The sequence below is a fragment of the Lithobates pipiens genome, unplaced genomic scaffold (genome assembly GCF_037356315.1).
Source record: "Lithobates pipiens isolate NorthernLeopardFrog02 unplaced genomic scaffold, aLitPip1_a1.2 Scaffold_18, whole genome shotgun sequence".
Lineage (NCBI taxonomy): Eukaryota > Metazoa > Chordata > Amphibia > Anura > Ranidae > Lithobates > Lithobates pipiens.
In genome coordinates, this window is record NW_027507758.1 from 112646788 (window position 1) to 112669851 (window position 23064).

Here is a 23064-nt window from a genome sequence, read left to right on the forward strand (position 1 = left end):
AACTACTAATGCTGTTTGTTTGTTTTTTTTACCAAAATCATGCAAATTAGCCCTGAAAAAAGTAGAGAACGTTTTGTCTCCTTTAGACTTCGATGGGGTTTGGGTGCTAAGTTCGGGGTTTGCTGATTTTAGACTGTGTTTGCGGATCCTCCAGGGAACTAAAGCAAAGCAAATTTCTTCATCACTAGTGAAGATACTTAGATTGGACATGGAGGGAAGGTAATGCATACTATTACACTTGCTGTGATCTAGAAGTCAAATGCGCATATATTTTTGAGACATATCCATTGGTTGTGGTAAATACTTTTATTTATTGGTAAGCTACTATGGGAAAGTTAGAAAACAGGGTTCCTAGGGACTAAGGATTAAAATAAACAATATTTATTACAAAATTAGGTTAAAACATTATATCCGTATAAAATGTATTACATTCATGACCCATTTTCTTTATTCCTTTTGTCCAGGGGTAGGGAACCACGGCTCTCCAGCTGTTTTGAAACTACAAGTCCCATGAGACATTGCAAGACCCTAACAATCACAGGCATGGCTCCTAGAGGCAGAGGCATGATGGGATTTATAGTTTCAAAACAGCTGGAGAGCCAAGGTTCCCTACCCCTGCTTTAGTCCATAGCGGTATTATGGTGGTGAATCCCAACATGTTTTGCCCGCTGGACTTCTTTAGGGAATGTACCGTCCGCTAAGGTGTCATGACACTAAATCAAATAAAGACAAAATATAAATATACATTGATCTCACAACAAATGTGTACATATATTCAGAAATGTGGATCCAACATGCTTACCCCATAACTATATCCACATATAATATTTAGGGTATAGATATGGATATAGTTATGAGGTAAGCACGTTGGATCAGCATTTCTGAATATATGTACACATTTGTTGTGAGATCGATGTATATTTATATTCTGTTGTTATTTGATTTAGTGCCATGACCTCTTAGCGAATGGTACATCTCCTGAGGAAGCCCAGCGGGTGAACCATGTTGGGATTCACCACCATAATACCGCTATTGACTAAAGGAATAAAGAAAATGGGTCATGAATGTAATACCTTTTATACGGATATAATGTTTTAACCTAATTTTGTAATAAATATTGTTATTTTAATGAATCGCTTAGTCCCTAGGAACCCTGTTTTCTAACTTTCCCATAGTAGCTTACCAATAAATAAAAGTATTTACCACAACCAATGGACATGTCTCAAAAATATATGCGCATGTGACTTCTAGATCACAGCAAGTGTAATAGTATGCATAATACTGCTATGGACTAAAGAAATATAGGAAATGGGTCAATAATGTATTCAATTTTATATGGATATATTGTTTTAACCACATTTTGTACGAACATTGTTATTTTAATGAATTGCTTAGTACTGGTGTTACACCTTAAAAGTCCCTAGGAACCCTCTGCCTCTACCTTTCTCAATTTAAGGGATGTGATGCTTTACTTAAAGTACAACACACCCACACTAATCCATATCATAACTTCCTCCTAAGTTTTAAGCTCCAACGAGCAGGGCTCTCTGATTTTCCCCCTGTATTAAATTGTATTGTATTTATACTGTCTTCCCTAATGTTGTAAAGCACTGCGCAAACTGTCGGCGCTATATAAATCCTGTATAATAATAATAATATTGTACTATGGGAAAGTACATTATTGTTGTGGTGAAAACTAAAGATCCAACAGACTAGTAAAGGTTTGCACTGGGTGGAAAATAGGAGAATGCAGTGTTCAGGCGACTAGTAGCCACATTTCGGCACTTGGTGGTTATTTCTGACATCTGCACACAGTTCTGACAGTGTTCACTCAGTATACTCACCTTTGCTTGCCAAGTTAAGTGGCTGGTCCAAATTTTGCACACATTTCTGTTTGCGACATCCTTTCTGCTTCTGCATGCAGGACCTGTGAAGAAACCTCAAAAACGTTATCTTCCAACTTCTATAGGTTGGTTACAAGTGCTTTGATTTGCTAGGGAAACTGGTCAAATAGGAGGGCTTATTAGGTGTTTTATCACTGTAAGTACGACACAAGTATGTAGGTCTGCTTAGTAATAAAAACTGTCTGAGCTCAATTTGGCAAATACTGATCCTATCAGATTGTAGAGGAAATATATTCAGTATTATTCTTCTGGGTCAAGATGAAGAAACCAATCATTACCATCTTGCTGGTTAAATAATAATCAGTTTTCCTCCAGCAGAGGGCGCATGAAATCCTTTATTAAAGAAGCCATCCTGTGACCTGGAATATATCACGTCATTCGTGACCTTTAGACCACAACTAATGGTCTTTTATAAGAAAACAGTGCAGCTACAAGTGTGTGTCATCCTAAAGAAAACTCTGGGTGCTGTTCATTAGTCATGGTGAGTTTAACTTTTGTGCATGTGTTGTAAGTGGAACTAACCAGCTGAACAATACATTGTGTATTCCATGGTATACATTTTTTTATATATCACTTCAGGATTTTAATATAAAATTATAAGTGCTTTGCATTTTATTACCCTATTCAAACTTTGTTGCAAAAAGTCGATTTTCAAAGTGTGCCTCTAAAATCAGCAATGTATGTTGCTTTTTGCTTAATAAACAGAAGGCTACATGGATTTTGAAGTTAGTTAAAAAAAAATAAAAAATAAACCTACATATAGGGGCATGCTCTGTTGAGTAGTAAGGATGAGCCGAACACCCCCCAGTTCGGTTCAGACCAGAACATGCGAACAGGCAAAAAAATCAGTGGAACACGCGAACACAGTTAAAGTCTATGGGACACGAACATGAAAAATCAAAAGTGCAAATTTTAAAGGCTTGTATGCAAGTTGTTGTCATAAAAAGTGTTTGGGGACCGAGTCCTTCCCCAGGGGACATGTATGAATGCAAAACAAAGTTTTAAATACTGACTTTTTTGGGGAACAGTAATTTTAATAATGCTTAAAGTGAAACAATAAAAATGAAATATTCCTTTAAATATCTTGCCTGGGGTGTCTATAGTATGCCTGTAAAGTGTTTTTCTGTGGATCATTTAACATTGCATTACTTATTCTACTTTGCTGCCTAAAAACCCCACTTTAGGGACATTTTTATTTTCTGTTTTGTACTTTTGGGGTGAGCAGCACCTTTTCACCTCTCTTTGTGTCCCTCCCTTGCTAGATTTTCTATGTTTAGAACAATACCACAGCAAAATTACATTTCTAAAGGAAAAAAGTAATTTAAAACTGATCGCAGCTGTAATGAATTGAGTCTAAGTGATATAGATAAAACTCATTGAAAAAATGGCATGGGTTTTTTGACAAAAACTTGCATTTAATCCTTTAAAATGAGCACTTTTGGTTTTTCATGTTAGTGTCCCATAAACTTTAACAGTGTTCTGCGGCTTTTGGATTTGCCGTAAACACTGCATAATGTTCGTTGTTGGCCAAACGTCCAAACAACCAAAGTTCGGCCCGAGCACCGTTCGCCCATCCCTAGAGTAGTTTATTTTGACTAAAGGCTGGTGTTCCTGGAACTAACTTGCCGGTGATGTTGGAATACACACTTGCTGCCTCTCTCACATGGCATGCCAGCAATATGAAGTTTGTCAGAGCTACCATTCAGATTTAAACCTGCTTTGGAAACTTGAATGTGATTACTTGTGCATTTAGCATACTACTGAGAATTTACACAGCACTGTCTTTAGAAAGTACAGTATAATCTCACAGCTCTCCTACTGACATTTTCATTCTGTTTTCATTCATTGAGGAAAATTAGAATAGATTTTTGGCATAAATTAAAAGTAATATACCGCTCCAGGTAGCAGCCCCAAAACATCCACCCCCCGCCCCCCCAAACAGGCTGGGTGCTGGTTCTGTGTGTGGAGCACATGCAAATGAGAAAGTCCGGACAGCCGCACTCCAAGGAAAATGTCTTTATTGAATAAAAATCAGTCCATACAGCATACAGAGGGCAGTGGAATCAAAAACTACTGACGCATTTCACACCCCTTACTGGTGCTTAATCATAGCTGCTGCTTTTGATGACACTGTCTCCGTATGCTGTATGGACTGATTTTTATTCAATAAAGACATTTTCATTGGAGTGCGGCTTTTTCGACTTTCTTGTTTGCATGATTTTCGTCATAGTTTTCAGCAATTGACGCAAATTCTGTCATTTTCACTTAGTATTCATCACTGGAAACATGCCGCTGACAAAAATTACGATGAACATATTTTTGCCAGAAATGTAACACTGCTACTGACCTTCTGTGTAGCTGTATATGTTCTTATGCCACAGAGGATTACACCAAACTAAAAGGAAAACATATTTAGTAAACCTTATGACTATAGTATAGCTGCAGCTTTTCATTAGATAGCACTTTTAGCTCACCTAGTTACCTGGAATTAAGCTAGAGCACTGCTCTTCGCTTGGGCACTCCATATAATTTGTGAAAAATTCTATGAAATTACCATTTTAACAGAAAAAATAATTGGCTGAATGATCAGACAAGGTGTAGGCCTAATCTAGATCTGCAAATGAGGGAAAAAAAGCTGTTGCCTTCAGAAGCTAAACACCACATTGGAATGCAACAGCACTCTGTGCTATGGCTGCACACAAACTGAGTGATTAGCTGTGGCCAGTTTGTATGTGGCCAAAAATGCTGTGTGCATCTAGGATTGATCAGGGCTCCTAATCTGATTATTTAAAGTGATTGTAAACGATCACCTTGCAAAACAACTAATTCAGTTTAAAATAGAAATAAAAGGCAAAACATTTATGTATAGATATAAAAACACATTATATATACCTATTTTCCCCTTTTTTATAAGTGATCACATTCCCTCTGTTCTCAGCTAAATAAGAGCTGGAGGGAGGAGAAGCAACAGCACATGGAGCTTCCCAGTGAGAGGTTTTGCAGAGGGGACCTATCAGCACAAGCAAGAGAAGCCGGAACACCAGGGATTTAACACAAAGGAAGCGTTTCAAAGAAAACAGGATACCTTTTCATACAAGTACATGGTACAGCAGGCACAGATCAAGAATATGAAATAATAGCGTAACAAAAGCTTTAAATACAAACATTGCTGATGCTGGCCATTGATTTGTGCAGGGTGCAAATGTGTGTAATAGTTGCAGTTTACTAAACAGGTACAAAGTTAAAAACAAAAAAAGCAAAGCAAGTTCAGGATGGCAAAGAGCATGCATATACTGCAAAAGAATACAAAACAGGTTATAAAAGCTTCAGACACATGGACTTTGAACAGCAATGTCTCTGTGGCTCAATCAGGGTAACACGTGACTGCATAGAAAAGTCTCTATAAGCCCTTGTACACGCGGTTGGATATTCCAACAACGAAATCCATCGGATTTTGTCTGAAACTTGTGTTGCATACACACGGTCGGACAAAGTGACGTTATTTCGTTACGACGGGATTACGTTTGGGGTAGTAGCCAATAGCTTTGGTCTAGGAATTTGATCTGAGCATGCGTGCCACTTTGTCCGATCAGAATTCTCTAAAAACGATAGGACAAAGTCCCATCGGACCACGTTGTTGGAAAATTTTATAGCCCAGCTCTAAAACTTTGTCGGTCGGATATTTCAACGGAAACAGTCCGATGGAGCCCACACACGGTTGCATTATCCGATAACACGGTCCGATCGGACATTTTCCGTCGGAATGTCCGACCGTGTGTACAAGGGCTAAGACTCTATAATAACAGAGAAATAAGATGACATCACTACTTCAGAACACAAACATCTACAGTGGGGAAAATAATTATTTGATTCCCTGCTGGTTTTGTAAATGTACCCAATTAGAAAAGAAATAAAGGGTCTATAATTGTTATCATTTTAAATGCTAGAGACAGACTATCAACCAAAAATCCAGAAAAAAAAACAGGATACCAATGTTATAAATTGAGTTGTAGTTCAGAGAGTAAAATAAGTATTTGATCCTCTACCAACCAACAATAATTCTGGATCCCACAGCCTGGCTACAGTATGTGGTACACAGATTAGTCCTGTCAATTTAAGAAGGTGCTAATAATGACAACTCATTATGTCTATAAAAGACACCTGTCCACAGACTCTCTTTCTTTCATTCAAACCTCACTATAATGGGATAGACCAAAGAGCTGTCAAAGGACTTCAGGGACAAGATTGAAAACCTGCACAAGGCTGGAATGGGCTACAAGACCATCAGCAAGAAGCTTGGTGAAAAGGAGACAACTGTTGGATCGATTATTCACAAAATGGAAGAAATAGAAAATAATCATCAATTGCCCTTGGTCTGGAGCTCCATGCAGGATTTTGCCTCATGGGGTAAGAATGATCATGAGAAAAGTGAGATTTCAGCCCAGAACTACACAGAAGGAGATTGTGAATGATCACAAGGCAGTTGAAATTGAAATTGTGTAGCATCTGCAAGGTCCCCCTTCTCAAGCAGGCACATGTACAGGCCCGTCTGAAGTTTGCAGATGAACATCTAATTGATTCAGAGAAGGATTGGGAGAAAGTGCTGTGCTCTGTGTGACCAAAATTGAGCTCTTTGGCATTAACTCGACTTGCTGTGTTTGGAGGAAGAAAAATGCTAAGAACACCATCCCTACAGTCAAGCACGGAGGTGGAAACATTATGTTTTGGGGCTCTTTCTCTGCTAAAGGTACAGGCCGACTTTGCCGCATTGAGGGGACAATGGATGGTGGAATATATTGTAAAATCTTGGATGAGAACCTTCTTCCCTCAGCCAGAACACTGAAGATGGGTCAAGGGATGGGTCCTCCAGCATGACAATGACCCAAAATATACCCCCAAGGCAACAAAGGAGTTACTAAAGAATAAGCACACTAAGGGCATGGAGTGGCCTAAACAGTCTCCAGATCTTAATCCTATGGAGGAAGCTGAAACTTCGAGTTGCCAAGTGACAGCCAAGAAACCTTAAAGAGGAAGTAAACCCCGTAATTTAATTTTTTTTTTTTATATATTTAAATGCTGTTAATCATTGCTAAGAAATACACATTTAAATTTGTCCTAAACTAGCTTTCTAAATACCTTATTTAGAAGTTTTATATTTTAGTCTCTTCCGGGTATCGGCCGCGCCATTCATCCTCCTGAATGTTGAAGCATTTATGGACGTCATTTCCGCCCCTACTAAGATATAGTCAAAAGGGGGAGAACCAGGAAGGAAAGGAGTGCAACATCGTGAGGCTTCGCTGTGTGCCGTTCTTATTGTCAGATAAGGACAAGGCAAGCAGAGAAGATGGAAATGGATATACTTAATGCGCAATCGCGGGTGACGTCACAGAAAATAGGACAATTTATATTGAAACCAAAACAGTGAGTGTACTTTCACAGGCAACGATCAGCTGCCTGTGCTATATTGATTAAGATTAGCAAAAGTAGTAGCGGAGGGTTTACAACCACTTTAACCTCCCTGGCGGTATGATTATTTCAGATTTTAGGTGCTGAAAGCGGTACAATTATTTTGCATGAAAATGTGACGTTTTATATTGTAGTCTTGTAATTCTTAGGCCGCGTACACACGGGTGGACTGTATGGCCTACTTAGTCCGTCGAAACACATTTCAGCGGACAGTCCGCTCGTGTGTGGGCTTCAGCTGACTTTTTCAGCGTGCAGTCTGGCGTACTAAGTATTTCGGATTTTTCGAAATTCTGTCCGGACCGTCATACTTTGGTTTCAGCGGACAATCCGCTCGTCAGTAGGCTAGTTCGACGGACTAAGAATGGCGCATGCTCAGAAAGGATTTACACGGCGGAAAGTTGCATTGCTGTGTATTGGACTTCCTATTTCTAGTCCCGTCGTACGTGCTGTACACGTCATCGCGCAAGCTTTCGACGGACTGTTTGTGCATCCGTGTGTGGTCAAGTCCGTTCATTCGAAAGTATGACGGACTGTCCGTCGGATTGTATGACGGACTAAGTAGGCCATACAGTCCGCCCATGTGTACGCGGCCTTAGGAATAACTCACTTAAATCTGTCCAAACCAGAGTCTAGCAGACATCCCGGATATGATAAAGTTTGAAAAATTAAATCATAAATTATAATATAATAAATAACTATAAATAATGATACCAAATAATAATATAATAATAATAAAAATTATTCAATAATGTAATCAAATCAAAAACACTGAAATTTGCTCAGTGGCAGAATTGTCGCTGTCATTACTTTTCAGTATTTGAAGACGGATCTCCTCACAAATCGCTATCGCTCAATTCTGCGAGTGACTCTAATTTACTATTGCTGTTTTCTAGCTAGTCTAAAACCTCTTTTGATGTAAAGGCACAGTTTTGGTTGCTATGGACAATCTCCAGTTTTCAGGCATAAAGAACAGTTTTTATATTATAAAACTGCATGCAGGGCACTGGGCAGACCACTAGGGACAAAAGGGGTGTGAAATAATTACATACAGCAATGTAATCTGTAAGATTACATTATACTGTATGTATAGTGTGTGTTTTACTTTTTGAATTTGGCGCCGTTCTCCGCCCCCATGAGTCACAAAGCTCGCAGGGAACAGAGCCTGGCGATGTGATACATCGATCGGAGGACAAGCCGCTCGCAGTGCGGGGACATCGCTGGATCCAGGGGACAAGGTAAGTAAGCTCATCCTGGATCCAGCGTTGCGATCCCGAGTCTGGCTCGGGGTTACCGCTAATGGTACTGAATTTTCACCCTGAGCCAGACTCGGGAATACCGCCAGGGGGGTTAAGGATTTAGAGAAGATCTGTAAAGAAGTGTGAACCAAAATCCCTCCTGAGATGTGTGCAAACTTGGTAACCAACTAGAAGAAACATCTTACCTCTGTGTTTCTCACCCAAGTACTAAGTTATGTTTTGTTTGGGGATCAAATATTTATTTTACTGAACTGCAACTCATTTTTTAGCATTTGTATCATGTGTTTTTTTTCTGGATTTTGGGTTGATATTCTGTCTCTATCATTTAAAATATACCTATAATAACAATTATAGACCCTTAATTTCTTTGTAAGTGGGAAAGCTTACAAAATCTGCAAGGGATCAACTAATTATTTTGCCACTGTACTTGTGACCATCCTTATAGACAATGGGGGTTATTTACTAAAGTAAAATCCACTTTGCACTGCAAGTGCACTTGGAAGTAAAGTCGCTGTAGATCCGAGGGGGACATGCAAGGAAAATAAAAAAAAAACAGCATTTTAGCTTACACATGACTGGATGATAAAATCAGCAGAGCTTCCACTCATTTCAGATCTAACCCTTAGATTTAGAGCGACTGCACTTCCAAGTGCACTTGCAGTGTAAAGTGGATTTGCCTTTCGTAAATAACCCCCAATGTCCCTTGCAGTGAAGTCCAGAGTAGCTCTGGTAACACAGGCAAACAGCTGTAGGGATCCAAACCCCATGGACAAAGGGTCACCCCAGTGGAACTAGAGTACTCTGGTAGCAGTTTAAAGGGTTTCTGGAAAAGCTGCATATTATTAGGCTCTGGTCTTACTGCCCACACACCAGTTAAGACTTTAGAAGATCACTCACCAGGCTGCAGATTACTTGTACCTTTGTCTCATCAGAGATGCTGATGGATGGAAGCAGAAAAAAATCTTCATGGGGAGTGCTGACACTGATAAACAGGCTGCTTGTAGAGGGACATTAAGTATGGCAATGTTTTGTGAACTACAGGGCTGTCTAAACAGGCACTGGATTTAGTAGGGCATCCAATAACATGATGAGTTATCTGATTTGTGAACTCTTGGGCTTGTACACAGAGGGGCTAGATGCAAAAGCACATCCACTCTTGTTAGATTTAATTACCATTTAAACTAAAGGGTTTTCTGTTCAGGAGAAGCAGTTTTAAAGGAACCATCACTTTCACTATGTAAATTATATACATACAGTATATAATTGCTTCTCAGTTTGAAATTTGTATTTCAATCTCCAAAAAGCTTTGGTTCTTTAAACCTGCCAAATAATTCAAAGGTCTCTTCTGTACATTCATGGCAAGAGTACTTATTTTTATAAGGAGCTTCCCAGAATCCCTATCCGCCTTTTTGGGATGTGATGGGTTTACCACTTGCCACTGAAGTCTGTATGGAGGTTTGAGGCTTATCATGTGATTATAGCGGAAGCAGATCCTCCCACAAAGTAAAATCGCTTTTAAAATTTAAAGCATACACAGTAGTTGACCTGGAGAAAATTATGTTTATCTAAAAAAAAACTGGCATTTCACATACACTATTTTGTCAAAGTTTTTGGGACACCTGCCTTTACATGCACATGAATTTTAATGGCATCCCAGTCTTAGTCCATAGGGTTCAATATTAAGTTTGTCCCACCCCTTGCAGCTATAACAACTTCAACTATTCTGGGAAGGCTGTCCACAAGGTTTAGAAGTGTGTCTATGGGAATGTTTGACCATTCTTCCAGAAGCACATTTGTGAGGTCAGGTACTGATGTTGGGCGAGAAGGCCTGGCTAACAGTCTCTGCTCTAATTCAACCCAAAGGAGTTCTATCGGGTTCAGGTCAGGACTCTGTGCAGTCCAGTTAAGCTCCTCCACCCCAAACTCACTCATCCATAGCTTTATGGGCCTTGCTTTGTGCACTAGTGTGCAGTCATGTTGGAACAGGAAGGGGCCATTCCAAAACTCTTCCCACAAAGTTGGGAGCATGAAATTGTCCAAAATGTCTTGGTATGCTGATGCCTTAAGAGTTCCCTTCCCTGGAACTAAGGGGCCAAGCCCAACCCCTGAAAAACAACCCCACACCATAATACCCCCTCCACCAAATGATTTGGACCAGTGCACAGAGTCCTGACCTCAACTCATAAACCACCTTTGGGATGAATTAGAGTGGAGAATGCGAGCCAGGCCCTCTCCTCCAACATCAGTGCCTGAACTCACAAATGCGCTTCCAGAAGAATAATCAAACATTCCCATAGACACACTCCTAAACCTTGTGAACAGCCTTCCCAGAAGAGTTGAAGCTGTTATAACTGCAAAGGATGGGCCAACTCAATATTGAACCCAACAAACTAAGACTGGGATGCCATTAAAGTTCATGTGCGTCTAAAGGCAGGCTTTCAAATACTTTTAACAATATAGTGTATATACAGACACTTGTAGGCAACCTTCTTACGGCTTAATAGTCTGACACCTGATGGCACTGGGAGCACATTGGTGCAACCATTTGTTTAACACTACGGTGAGTTTTTGGGGGGGAGGGGGCTTGGTGGCTTTAAGAAACATTCTGTCCTGGGTTTTATCTAGCTTAATTTTAGTTTTGCTATTACTTGTCCCATTTAACCCCCCCCCCCCCCCCGCAATGAAGATTTCGATCTTTTCCTACAAAATTCAAGAAGTCTTTGCAAGAAATATGATGCAAATATTTTTTAAAACAGTATTCCAGGGCATTTTTTAAATAGAGTATCTACACAGGGAAACAATCCCTCTGTTTGCATAGCTGATTATCACCTTTCCAAAAGATTTTACTCATATAGCACATACTAGTTGTTAATTGTTTTTCAACACAGGTTTTACCACAATTACCATAAACAACAGCAAATCAAAAAATGACATAATATACTGTATTAGACATTAGGATACCCTTATAATAAAACTGATAGTGTCCATGTTTCTTACTTAGATGGAAATGTTTAGTCATTCATTCATTGTAAAATATAAGACTATAATATCATTATCTATATTTTGAATGTATACAGTTACCACTTTATACATGCTGCACTGCAGGAATAGATCACATATAAATATTCTGACTTGAAGGACGAAGTTGATAAAAGATCACAAGTGAGTGTAGAAGACTGTTTAGCCTCGTACACACAATCGCATTATCCGCCAACAGCCTGTCATCACACAATTCCTGTTGAAAAATTGGATCATGCGTAGGAGGCTTTAGACTCAAAGTCATGCCCAAATAAAAATAAAATAACAAAAAACAAACAAACCAAAAAACATTAGCCTACCCTTCAAATCACTCCGCTGGGTTATGTTACTAAAGGAGTAGAAAATACCCACTTAGCAAAAGGTAATAAGGTGAAGTTGTGTTTTATGATAATATGATTTTATGTTCAACGCAAATACATTTTCTACTTGAAATGTAAAACCTTAAAATGAACTTCTACCTAAGTATACAACTGAAAGTGTTTTGTTACATGTGTTTGAACCAAAAAATACCTGTTAATCCTGCAAGAAATCCAGTAAGCTCATAACCTCCTATGCCCTTTGCAGCGTTCTCTTAGCCCTTGTACACACGGTCGGACATTCTGACAACCAAATCCGTTGGATTTTGTCTGACAGATTTTGTCCGAAACTGTTGCATACACATGGTCGGACAAAGTTGTTGGAAAATCCGATTGTACATAACGCGATGACGTTATTTCGTTATGACGGGACTACGTTCAGGCTAGTAGCCAATAGCTTTGGTCTAGGAATTTGATCTGAGCATGCGTGGCACTTTGTCCGTCCGCGTAGGCTACACATGATCAGAGTATGTCAGATCGGAGCATTTTGTCTGAAAATTTTACCGGCAAGTTGGAAAAGTTGGTCCGTCGGATATTCCGACGGAAACAGTCTGATGGAGACCACACACAGTCGGAATATCCGACAAAACGGTCCGATAGGAAACATTCCGTTGGAATCTCCAACCGTGTGTACAAGGGCTTAAGCAGCCTTATCAGCCTGATCAGTTACCTGATTTGCAAACGTCAACACTGTGAACTACACCCCCCGCCCCCTCCATGTTATGGAGAGAGGAAGGTGTTCCATAGTCCTAACAAACTTCCTGTTCTAGGGTCAAAACACTGCTCTTCCAGTAGAGTGAACACGAGTTGTCACCCTAGGACAGAAAGTATGCTCCTGGCAGAATAACCAGGTTAAGAAGAAAGAAACAAAGCCTAAAAAACAAAAAGCAATGGAGCTGTCACATCTAAAAATTGGTAATCTGCAATTTGTTACCATTTTGTTTTTGGGTTTTGAAGTAAATAAACCCCATGTATGCACTTCATTTTGTTCTTACATTTTATGAAATTTTATGTGCAAATCAGTAATGAATAACAGCTGATAAAGAGCATAGATTACATAGATAAAACTATTTTCACACTACCTCACCAGCTGCTCTACCAAAATCAATAAAATAAATACAATAAGTGTTTCACAAACACAAATAAGTAAATTGATATAAAAAAAATGTAAAAAAAATAGTAGTGCTACGCTGTTTTTTTACAAATGTTTATTTTTGTTTTTGTTTTGAATGTTTTATAAAAAAAGTATTTTTTAATATAAAAAATTTTTGGTGAATCATTTTGAATGAAGGTCTCAACACATCTGAAAGTCCCATTGTTTCTTTTTCAAAAAGTTTTTTCTACGCTATTTTTTACATTACTGAATAACAGCTGTTTAGTATATGTCTTTGTTTTTAGATTTCTTTAAGTTAAATTGTTGTTTTTTAAGTTTTGAACAAGAGCTGTTTAGTAAAGAATGCTGATTTGTATATCATACAATCAACCAATTAGATTGCGGGGAATTTTTTTCTACTGTCCCCAACTGTGTGATACACGAACAGGTCTTGCCCTATGTATTAACTCACCCTATAAATGTGCAGCAAAGATAGTAAAGTTAGTAAAGCGTTTACACGTACAATATTTGAATTAAAAGTATACATCCAGTATGAGAACTTTTTACATTTAAAGGTGGTAAACCTTTCGTTTTTTTTTGCAGTCTCCTGTTCAGTGCTTCGGGTTGTTACTGATGACAACGTGTGCATTTGCCTATATTCAGGTACATCTTCAAAATAAATGTTTTTAGCCTACTTAATTGTTAGATGATTCCCTATTGGGTGTTCCTTAGGGATGGATGAAATTAGAGGTTTTCATATCCCTGAAATTTCAGTAAAAAACATGAGATTTTAGCAACATTTTGTAATTTTGGTGAACTGTTGGGCGGTCAATAGAGAGGGCAAAAGAAGGTTATTTTTGGGGGTGAAACAGGATTTAAATGGCTCCTTTAAAAGCTCATTTCAACTATTCTTAATCAGTTCTTGAGCCAAAAACTCATGGAGAGGTGAGAACGCCTTGAAACACTGTCCTTCCTGTGCATGCACCACCAGTGACACAGACATGGCCACGAAGGAAACACCATTGTCATGGCTGTACTTCTGGGTTTCATACGCCAAATCAAGATATCCTCAGCAGTGCAGGAGTCTGGGTCTCATCCATCTCCCTATGCATGTGGTCTGTATCCATCCATCCCTCTTTCATTAAGCCACTTTTGTCTGTGCATTTTAATTGGTTTAATACATTTACATGGTTTTAATATTTACTATACTACTACTGGAGTTTCTGCATTTTTTCTTTTCCTTTTTCGTTTAAACCAACATACATCCCAGCATTACCTCATAATTTTACCTTCAAAAAATGTATGTAGCAAAAAATAGTTTTTTTGGCTATTGTAAAGGTAACTCATCCATCTTAACCATTATCTACAAAAAAAAACTATAATAATCAGACTTTACTGGTACCAGAGAGGATCAAACACACAAAATTATATAAAAATATTAATTTTATTCCAAAACATTAAAAATATTGTTGGTAAAACCATCAAATACAATTTCCTGGGCAATGTTGACCATACTAAGAAACTGTCATTAATAAGCTTTGCAAAGATGATCCAAGAGGTTGATGCTTAAATAAATAAAAGCAATGAAAAAGGAGTATGTTGTAAAATAAAAAAATAAAGCAACAGCACACAACTAACAATCAAATACACCCAAAAGAAACAAAAACATTAAGACAAAGAACATTAAAATAAATAAACTACCTTAAGGCTGGGTTCCCACCTATATGAATTGGATGCGGGTTTTTCCACATCCAATTTGCATAGCAGGAGATTGTGACTGCCTCTCTATAGATTCGGTTTACACATCTCTGCAGCAACACTGGAGCCCTGTGCGTCTTTTGGTCCTTTTCAGGTCTGATTTCAGTCCAAATTTGGCCAGTGAATGGAGATGCACCGCACTCCTGCTGTGAGTCGCTGCGTGTTCTAGTGTGAACCCAGCCTAAATATTTCCCTCACAAGAAACTCACCCTTTAAATAAAGAAAATATTGAGAGTTTCCACTTTGGCAAAATTTTTGTAAAATCACTATGCTCATTCCTAGTGCCCCTACCAAGATATGTGAACTTTCATGATAACATATTGGCAACAGAAATAAACTGATGCTATGAGGAAGGCTTTTGCCGAAACATGTTAGTGTTTTGAGGTCACACTGCTGTTTGTGCTCAAAGATTTAAGAAGAAGCAATCGAGTTGTCGCCATTCTTTTTGCAATTTTGATGTAGGGGACACAATGGCCTGAGCACCATTATTCAGCTCATCCTCCTATAAACATGCGGTAGAGCTTGGGTGAGTTTTTGTCTATACAGCCTAAATATTTCCCTCGCAAGAAGCTCACCCTTTAACCATTTGCCAACCACTGAACGCCGATATACTTCCTCACTTTGAGGATGCATATCATTGTTATGGCAGCAGCTAGCTGCCATAACCCCAGTATCCCCGTTGTTCAGCCAGCGGTCAGCTACAAGGTAAAATTGGTCTCTGCGGCAGATTCACCGCAAGATCACTTTTATCAGCGGCGGGGGTGGGGTTCCCCTCGTGCCACGCTTCGGTGCCCTCCGCCACTTACCAGAGCCATCGGCAGTGGCGGAGGCGATCCGGTCCTCTCACTGGCTGCGCATGGAGACGAGTGAGGGGAAGATGGCCACCCATCTCCATGAAACTGCAGGGCGGAAGCGACGTCAAAACGCCACTTCTGCCCATAGATCTTAAAGGGCCATTTTTTTTAAATAATTTTTTTTTAAATGAAATTTTTTTTAATTTTTTTTTTTATTGCATTTTAGTGTAAATATGAGATCTGAGGTCTTTTTGACCCCAGATCTCATATTTAAGATTATTACATTGCTTGTAATAGGAATAAAAGTGACACAATGTTTTTTAAAACAGCGTAAAAATAAAAAATAAAAGGTAAAATGAATAAGAAAAAAATAAGACATTTTTTTAAACGTGCCCCTTCCCGCTGAACTCGCGTGCAGAAACAAACGCATACGTGAGTAGCGGCCGCATATGAAAACAGTGTTCAAACCATACATGTGAGGTATCACTTGCGATCGGTAACTCAAAACATGCAGCCTGTAGGATTTTTTAAACATCGCCTATGGAGATTTTTAAGGGTAAAAGTTTGTCACCATTCCAAGAGCGGGCGCAATTTTGAAGCGGAACATTATCTTTCACAAAAAAATTGGGCTAACTTAAATACTGTTGTCTTCGTTTTTAATTTAAAAAAGTGTATTTTTTTTCAAAAAAAGTGCGCTTGTAAGACCGCTGCGCAAATAAGGTGTGACAGAAAGTATTGCAATGAACGCCATTTTATTCTCTTGGGTGTTAGAAAAAAAATATATAATGTTTGGGGTTCCAAGTAATTTTCTAGCAAAAAAAAATGTTTTTAACTGGAAAACAACACATCTAAAAAAGTAGCCTGGTCCTTAAGTGGTTAAATAAAGAAAAAATTGAGAGTTTCCACTTTGGCAAAATTTTACTAAAATCACTACGCTCATTCCTAGTGCCCCTACTAAGATATGTGAATTTTCAGGATAGCATATTGACAACAGAAATACCATAAAAAGACCAATAAGATAACAACTTTTATTTATTTTTATTTTATTTAAGCACTGGTCGTGATTAGTGATGGCCGAACGGTTCGCCCGGCGGTCGTTTCGCGGCGAATTTCCGACATTCGCGGTCCGCACGTTCGAACGCCTTTTTCCGTCGTTCGCCGCGGCGGACTTACGTGTTTAATGTATACAAGAACTTTAACCTTTGGTGACACGTTTATCATGTGATACAGGACAGCCAATTGAGACATGACAGCACATGGACACTTGTACATTCCCCCTAACCTATAAATACACCCGATCCGGTGGCCATTTTACATTCTTTCTTCTGTTACGATAGGGACAGGTTCCTGTGTGGAGTAGGGAGAGATAAACCACTAGCTATTTGGTACACAAAAGTTCTTTTCAGGACTGGTATAGGTGTTAGGTGTTGATAGGTTTGCTGTGCTGCTGATTCTTGCAGCAGCCTGAGTGTCTTTTGTTAGTTTAGAGAAAGGGAAAGGACGGTGTATGCTACAGGGACAGCCAGATTAGTCTTTCATCATCATCATCATCATCATCATCATTAGCTGTTACTATCAAGGTCCACAAAAGAGCTGTTCCAGTAACCACTAATCGTTCTCTTTTTTTGCCAATTTGTATAGGGACAGGAAGGAAGCAGTGTTGTCAGGCAGTGAGGGTAATTTTAAAGACTTGCTGTTATTATTAGTTCCACAAAGGTTCTTTTCAGGACTGGTATCAGTGGTACAGTAATAGGCTTGTACATGTATAATATTCTTTCTTCCAAATATAGAAAGGATATTATACTTGACTGCTGCCCTTCTGCTGCAGTCTGCTAAACATTCACAACTCACTTGTTCCACAAAAGTTCTTATAAGGACTGGTAACTTGGTATAGGGTGCTACGGTACATAGGCTTGAGTGCGGTACAGTCTGCTGTTCTGTAAGGACCGCTATCGGTCCACAATAGATAGGGTTGACGTGCACCACTGCTGACCGCTGCCCTATACTGCAGCAGTCCTTCAGCGGTATAGGGACTGACGTACAGTCTGCTAAACACTAATACACAACCTGCTTGGTCCACAAAAGTTCTTATAAGGACTGGTAACTTGGTATAGGGTGCTACGGTACATAGGCTTGAGTGCGGTACAGTCTGCTGTTCTGTAAGGACCGCTATCGGTCCACAATAGATAGGGTTGACGTGCACCACTGCTGACCGCTGCCCTATACTGCAGCAGTCCTTCAGCGGTATAGGGACTGACGTACAGTCTGCTAATCACTAACACACAACCTGCTTGTTCCACAAAAGTTCTTATAAGGACTGGTAACTTGGTATAGGGTGCTACGGTACATAGGCTTGAGTGCGGTACAGTCTGCTGTTCTGTAAGGACCGCTATCGGTCCACAATAGATAGGGTTGACGTGCACCACTGCTGACCGCTGCCCTATACTGCAGCAGTCCTTCAGCGGTATAGGGACTGACGTACAGTCTGCTAAACACTAATACACAACCTGCTTGGTCCACAAAAGTTCTTATAAGGACTGGTAACTTGGTATAGGGTGCTACGGTACATAGGCTTGAGTGCGGTACAGTCTGCTGTTCTGTAAGGACCGCTATCGGTCCACAATAGATAGGGTTGACGTGCACCACTGCTGACCGCTGCCCTATACTGCAGCAGTCCTTCATCGGTATAGGGACTAAGAGTTTTGTCACAGGGTCATTTAAAAAATGACAGGCAGCGGAAGAGGCAGGCCCTTCCGCAGGGGTGGTAGGGGTAGGGCAGGAGCAACAGGCTTGAGCCAAAGTGGGAAGTTGCAGAAGGTGCGTTCAATTACTTTAAAGGATGCACCAGACTTGGTTGAGTGGCTCGCTCAGCCTTACTCTTCTGCACCCTCCTCATCCTCTCGATCTGCACCCTCTTCTTCACTAGTGATGGACGAACTTCCGACGGGACGTTTCGCGAACGCGAAACGCGAACGGACACAAACGTTCGCGAAAACGACCGTTCGCCGCGGGCTCCATTGACTTCAATGGGAGGCGAATTTCGCAAACCTTTAGGTCGAATTTGCGGCCACGGGGTAATTATTAGGGGGTAGCACGTAGTCCCACCACCTGGACAATAGCATAATACATGTATGAGGTGAATTTGGGATCGATAACTACAAGCATTTTTTTTTTATTTGGGAAATTGTTCTGACAATTCAGGACTATGGAGCTAATGAAGGCAATGGAGGAGAGGGAAGGTCAGGGACCAGGGTAGGCAAACAAGAGGGTGCAGGAGATACAGAGCACTGACAGCAGCACCGTAATACAGAGCACTGACATCAGCACCGTGACATACAGCGCTGACAGCAGCTCCGTGACATACAGCGCTGACAGCAGCTCCGTGACATACAGCGCTGACAGCAGCTCCGTGACATACAGCGCTGACAGCAGCTCCGTGACATACAGCGCTGACAGCAGCTCCGTGACATACAGCGCTGACAGCAGCACCGTGACATACAGCGCTGACAGCAGCTCCGTGACATACAGCGCTGACAGCAGCTCCGTGACATACAGCGCTGACAGCAGCTCCGTGACATACAGCACTGACAGCAGCTCCGTGACATACAGCGCTGACAGCAGCTCCGTGACATACAGCGCTGACAGCAGCACCGTGACATACAGCGCTGACAGCAGCTCCGTGACATACAGCGCTGACAGCAGCTCCGTGACATACAGCGCTGACAGCAGCTCCGTGACATACAGCACTGACAGCAGCTCCGTGACATACAGCGCTGACAGCAGCTCCGTGACATACAGCGCTGACAGCAGCACCGTGACATACAGCGCTGACAGCAGCTCCGTGACATACAGCGCTGACAGCAGCTCCGTGACATACAGCGCTGACAGCAGCTCCGTGACATACAGCGCTGACAGCAGCTCCGTGACATACAGCGCTGACAGCAGCTCCGTGACATACAGCGCTGACAGCAGCTCCGTGACATACAGCGCTGACAGCAGCTCCGTGACATACAGCGCTGACAGCAGCTCCGTGACATACAGCGCTGACAGCAGCACCGTAAGCAGCCCCAGGAGGAAGTCAGCACAGCACAGGGATGGTGTGATCCCCTCATAATAAGAACCCCCAGGAGGAAGTCAGCACAGCACAGGGATGGTGGGAGCCCCTCATAATAAGAACACCCAGGAGGAAGTCAGCACAGCACAGGGATGGTGGGAACCCCTCATAATAAGCAGCCCCAGTAGAAATATGACACCGCTCAACCTCTTCAAAGAGGAGGGTAGGGGCATATAGTACGGTGTGCTTTTTTGGGTCAGGGAAGTGAGCCAAATGAATTAAGAAGGTCTGTGTGCTTGATTCCAAAAATTGTTTATAGACATATACATGGTCTACTGATCACATGTGTTGAATTCCTCCGAGATCCATGCCTCATTCATTTTTAGAAATGTGAGGTAGTTAACACTGTCGTGAGCTAGGCGAGTACGCTTATCGGTCACAATCCCCCCTGCTGCGCTGAACGTCCTTTCGGACAGGACACTGGATGAGGGGCAAGCCAACAGTTCGATTGCAAATTGGGCAAGCTCTGGCCAGAGGTCAAGCCTGCCCACCCAGTAGTCTAGGGGTTCATCACTCCTCAGAGCGTCCACATCGGCCGTTAACCCAATGTAGTCGGACACCTGACGGTCTAGGCGTTCCCTGATGCTGGATCCGGATGACACCTGTCGATGGGTCGGCTGAAAGAATGACCTCATATCCGAAGTCACCAACACATCTTCAAACCGGCCTCTTCTTGCAGGCGCTGTTGGATTGGTACCCGCAAATCCTTCTCTGGGAGTGGGAATTGCTCCTCTGCCAGCGCACGCAAAAGCAGAATGCAGCATTTCTCGAAGCAAGGCCTGGAAGTGCTGCATTCTGACAGCCCTCTGCGACGGCGGTAACATTTCCGCCATTTTGTGTTTGTACCGGGGATCTAAGTACGTTGCCACCCAGTACTGGTCCTTGACCCTCATGCTTTTTATACGGGGGTCCCTATTAAAACACTGGAGCATGAAGGCCCCCATTTGCACTCAAGCGGAAGGTATGTGGTGGTGGTGGTGTTGTTGGTGGTAGTGTCTTTGGGGGTGCACATAGCAGAGAGTGAAGAAGAGGGTGCAGATCGAGAGGATGAGGAGGGTGCAGAAGAATAAGGCTGAGTGAGCCACTCAACCAAGTCTGGTGCGTCCTTTAAAGTAATTGAACGCACCTTCTGCAACTTCCCACTTTGGCTCAAGGCTGTTGCTCCTGCCCTACCCCTACCACCCGTGCGGAAGGGCCTGCCTCTTCCTCTGCCTGTCATTTTTTAAATCACCCTGTGACAAAACTCTTAGTCCCTATACCGCTGAAGGACTGCTGCAGTATAGGGCAGCGGTCAGCAGTAGTGCACGTCAACCCTATGTATTGTGGACCGATAGCGGTCCTTACAGAACAGCAGACTGTACTGCACTCAGGCCTATGTACCGTAGCACCCTATACCAAGTTACCAGTCCTTATAAAAACTTTTGTGGACCAAGCAGGTTGTGTGTTAGTGTTTAGCAGACTGTGCGTCAGTCCCTATACCGCTGAAGGACTGCTGCAGTATAGGGCAGCGGTCAGCAGTAGTGCACGGCAACCCTATGTATTGTGGACCGATAGCGGTCCTTACAGAACAGCAGACTGTAACGCACTCAGGCCTATGTACCGTAGCACCCTATACCAAGTTACCAGTCCTTATAAGAACTTTTGTGGACCAAGCAGGTTGTGTGTTAGTGATTAGCAGACTGTACGTCAGTCCCTATACCAATGAAGGACTGCTGCAGTATAGGGCAGCGGTCAGCAGTAGTGCACGGCAACCCTATGTATTGTGGACCGATAGCGGTCCTTACAGAACAGCAGACTGTACTGCACTCAGGCCTATGTACCGTAGCACCCTATACCAAGTTACCAGTCCTTATAAAAACTTTTGTGGACCAAGCAGGTTGTGTGTTAGTGTTTAGCAGACTGTGCGTCAGTCCCTATACCGCTGAAGGACTGCTGCAGTATAGGGCAGCGGTCAGCAGTAGTGCACGGCAACCCTATGTATTGTGGACCGATAGCGGTCCTTACAGAACAGCAGACTGTAACGCACTCAGGCCTATGTACCGTAGCACCCTATACCAAGTTACCAGTCCTTATAAGAACTTTTGTGGACCAAGCAGGTTGTGTGTTAGTGATTAGCAGACTGTACGTCAGTCCCTATACCAATGAAGGACTGCTGCAGTATAGGGCAGCGGTCAGCAGTAGTGCACGGCAACCCTATGTATTGTGGACCGATAGCGGTCCTTACAGAACAGCAGACTGTACTGCACTCAGGCCTATGTACCGTAGCACCCTATACCAAGTTACCAGTCCTTATAAGAACTTTTGTGGACCAAGCAGGTTGTGTGTTAGTGATTAGCAGACTGTACGTCAGTCCCTATACCAATGAAGGACTGCTGCAGTATAGGGCAGCGGTCAGCAGTAGTGCACGGCAACCCTATGTATTGTGGACCGATAGCGGTCCTTACAGAACAGCAGACTGTAACGCACTCAGGCCTATGTACCGTAGCACCCTATACCAAGTTACCAGTCCTTATAAGAACTTTTGTGGACCAAGCAGGTTGTGTGTTAGTGATTAGCAGACTGTACGTCAGTCCCTATACCAATGAAGGACTGCTGCAGTATAGGGCAGCGGTCAGCAGTAGTGCACGGCAACCCTATGTATTGTGGACCGATAGCGGTCCTTACAGAACAGCAGACTGTACTGCACTCAGGCCTATGTACCGTAGCACCCTATACCAAGTTACCAGTCCTTATAAAAACTTTTGTGGACCAAGCAGGTTGTGTGTTAGTGTTTAGCAGACTGTGCGTCAGTCCCTATACCGCTGAAGGACTGCTGCAGTATAGGGCAGCGGTCAGCAGTAGTGCACGGCAACCCTATGTATTGTGGACCGATAGCGGTCCTTACAGAACAGCAGACTGTAACGCACTCAGGCCTATGTACCGTAGCACCCTATACCAAGTTACCAGTCCTTATAAGAACTTTTGTGGACCAAGCAGGTTGTGTGTTAGTGATTAGCAGACTGTACGTCAGTCCCTATACCAATGAAGGACTGCTGCAGTATAGGGCAGCGGTCAGCAGTAGTGCACGGCAACCCTATGTATTGTGGACCGATAGCGGTCCTTACAGAACAGCAGACTGTACTGCACTCAGGCCTATGTACCGTAGCACCCTATACCAAGTTACCAGTCCTTATAAGAACTTTTGTGGACCAAGCAGGTTGTGTGTTAGTGATTAGCAGACTGTACGTCAGTCCCTATACCAATGAAGGACTGCTGCAGTATAGGGCAGCGGTCAGCAGTAGTGC

General features: G+C 41.9%; 1 protein-coding gene across 1 annotated transcript in view; it reads left to right on the plus strand.

The window, feature by feature from the left end:
- Window positions 1-4847: 4847 nt before the first annotated feature.
- The window catches only part of LOC143987361 (bifunctional protein GlmU-like), a 161853-nt gene continuing 143636 nt past the window's right edge, over window positions 4848-23064 (plus strand). The window contains exons 1-2 of the mRNA XM_077486021.1: window positions 4848-5008; window positions 13718-13777. Of these exons, the coding sequence (XP_077342147.1) occupies window positions 5006-5008; window positions 13718-13777 (63 nt within the window). The 5' untranslated portion in view covers window positions 4848-5005. The remainder of the gene's footprint in view (window positions 5009-13717; window positions 13778-23064) is intronic.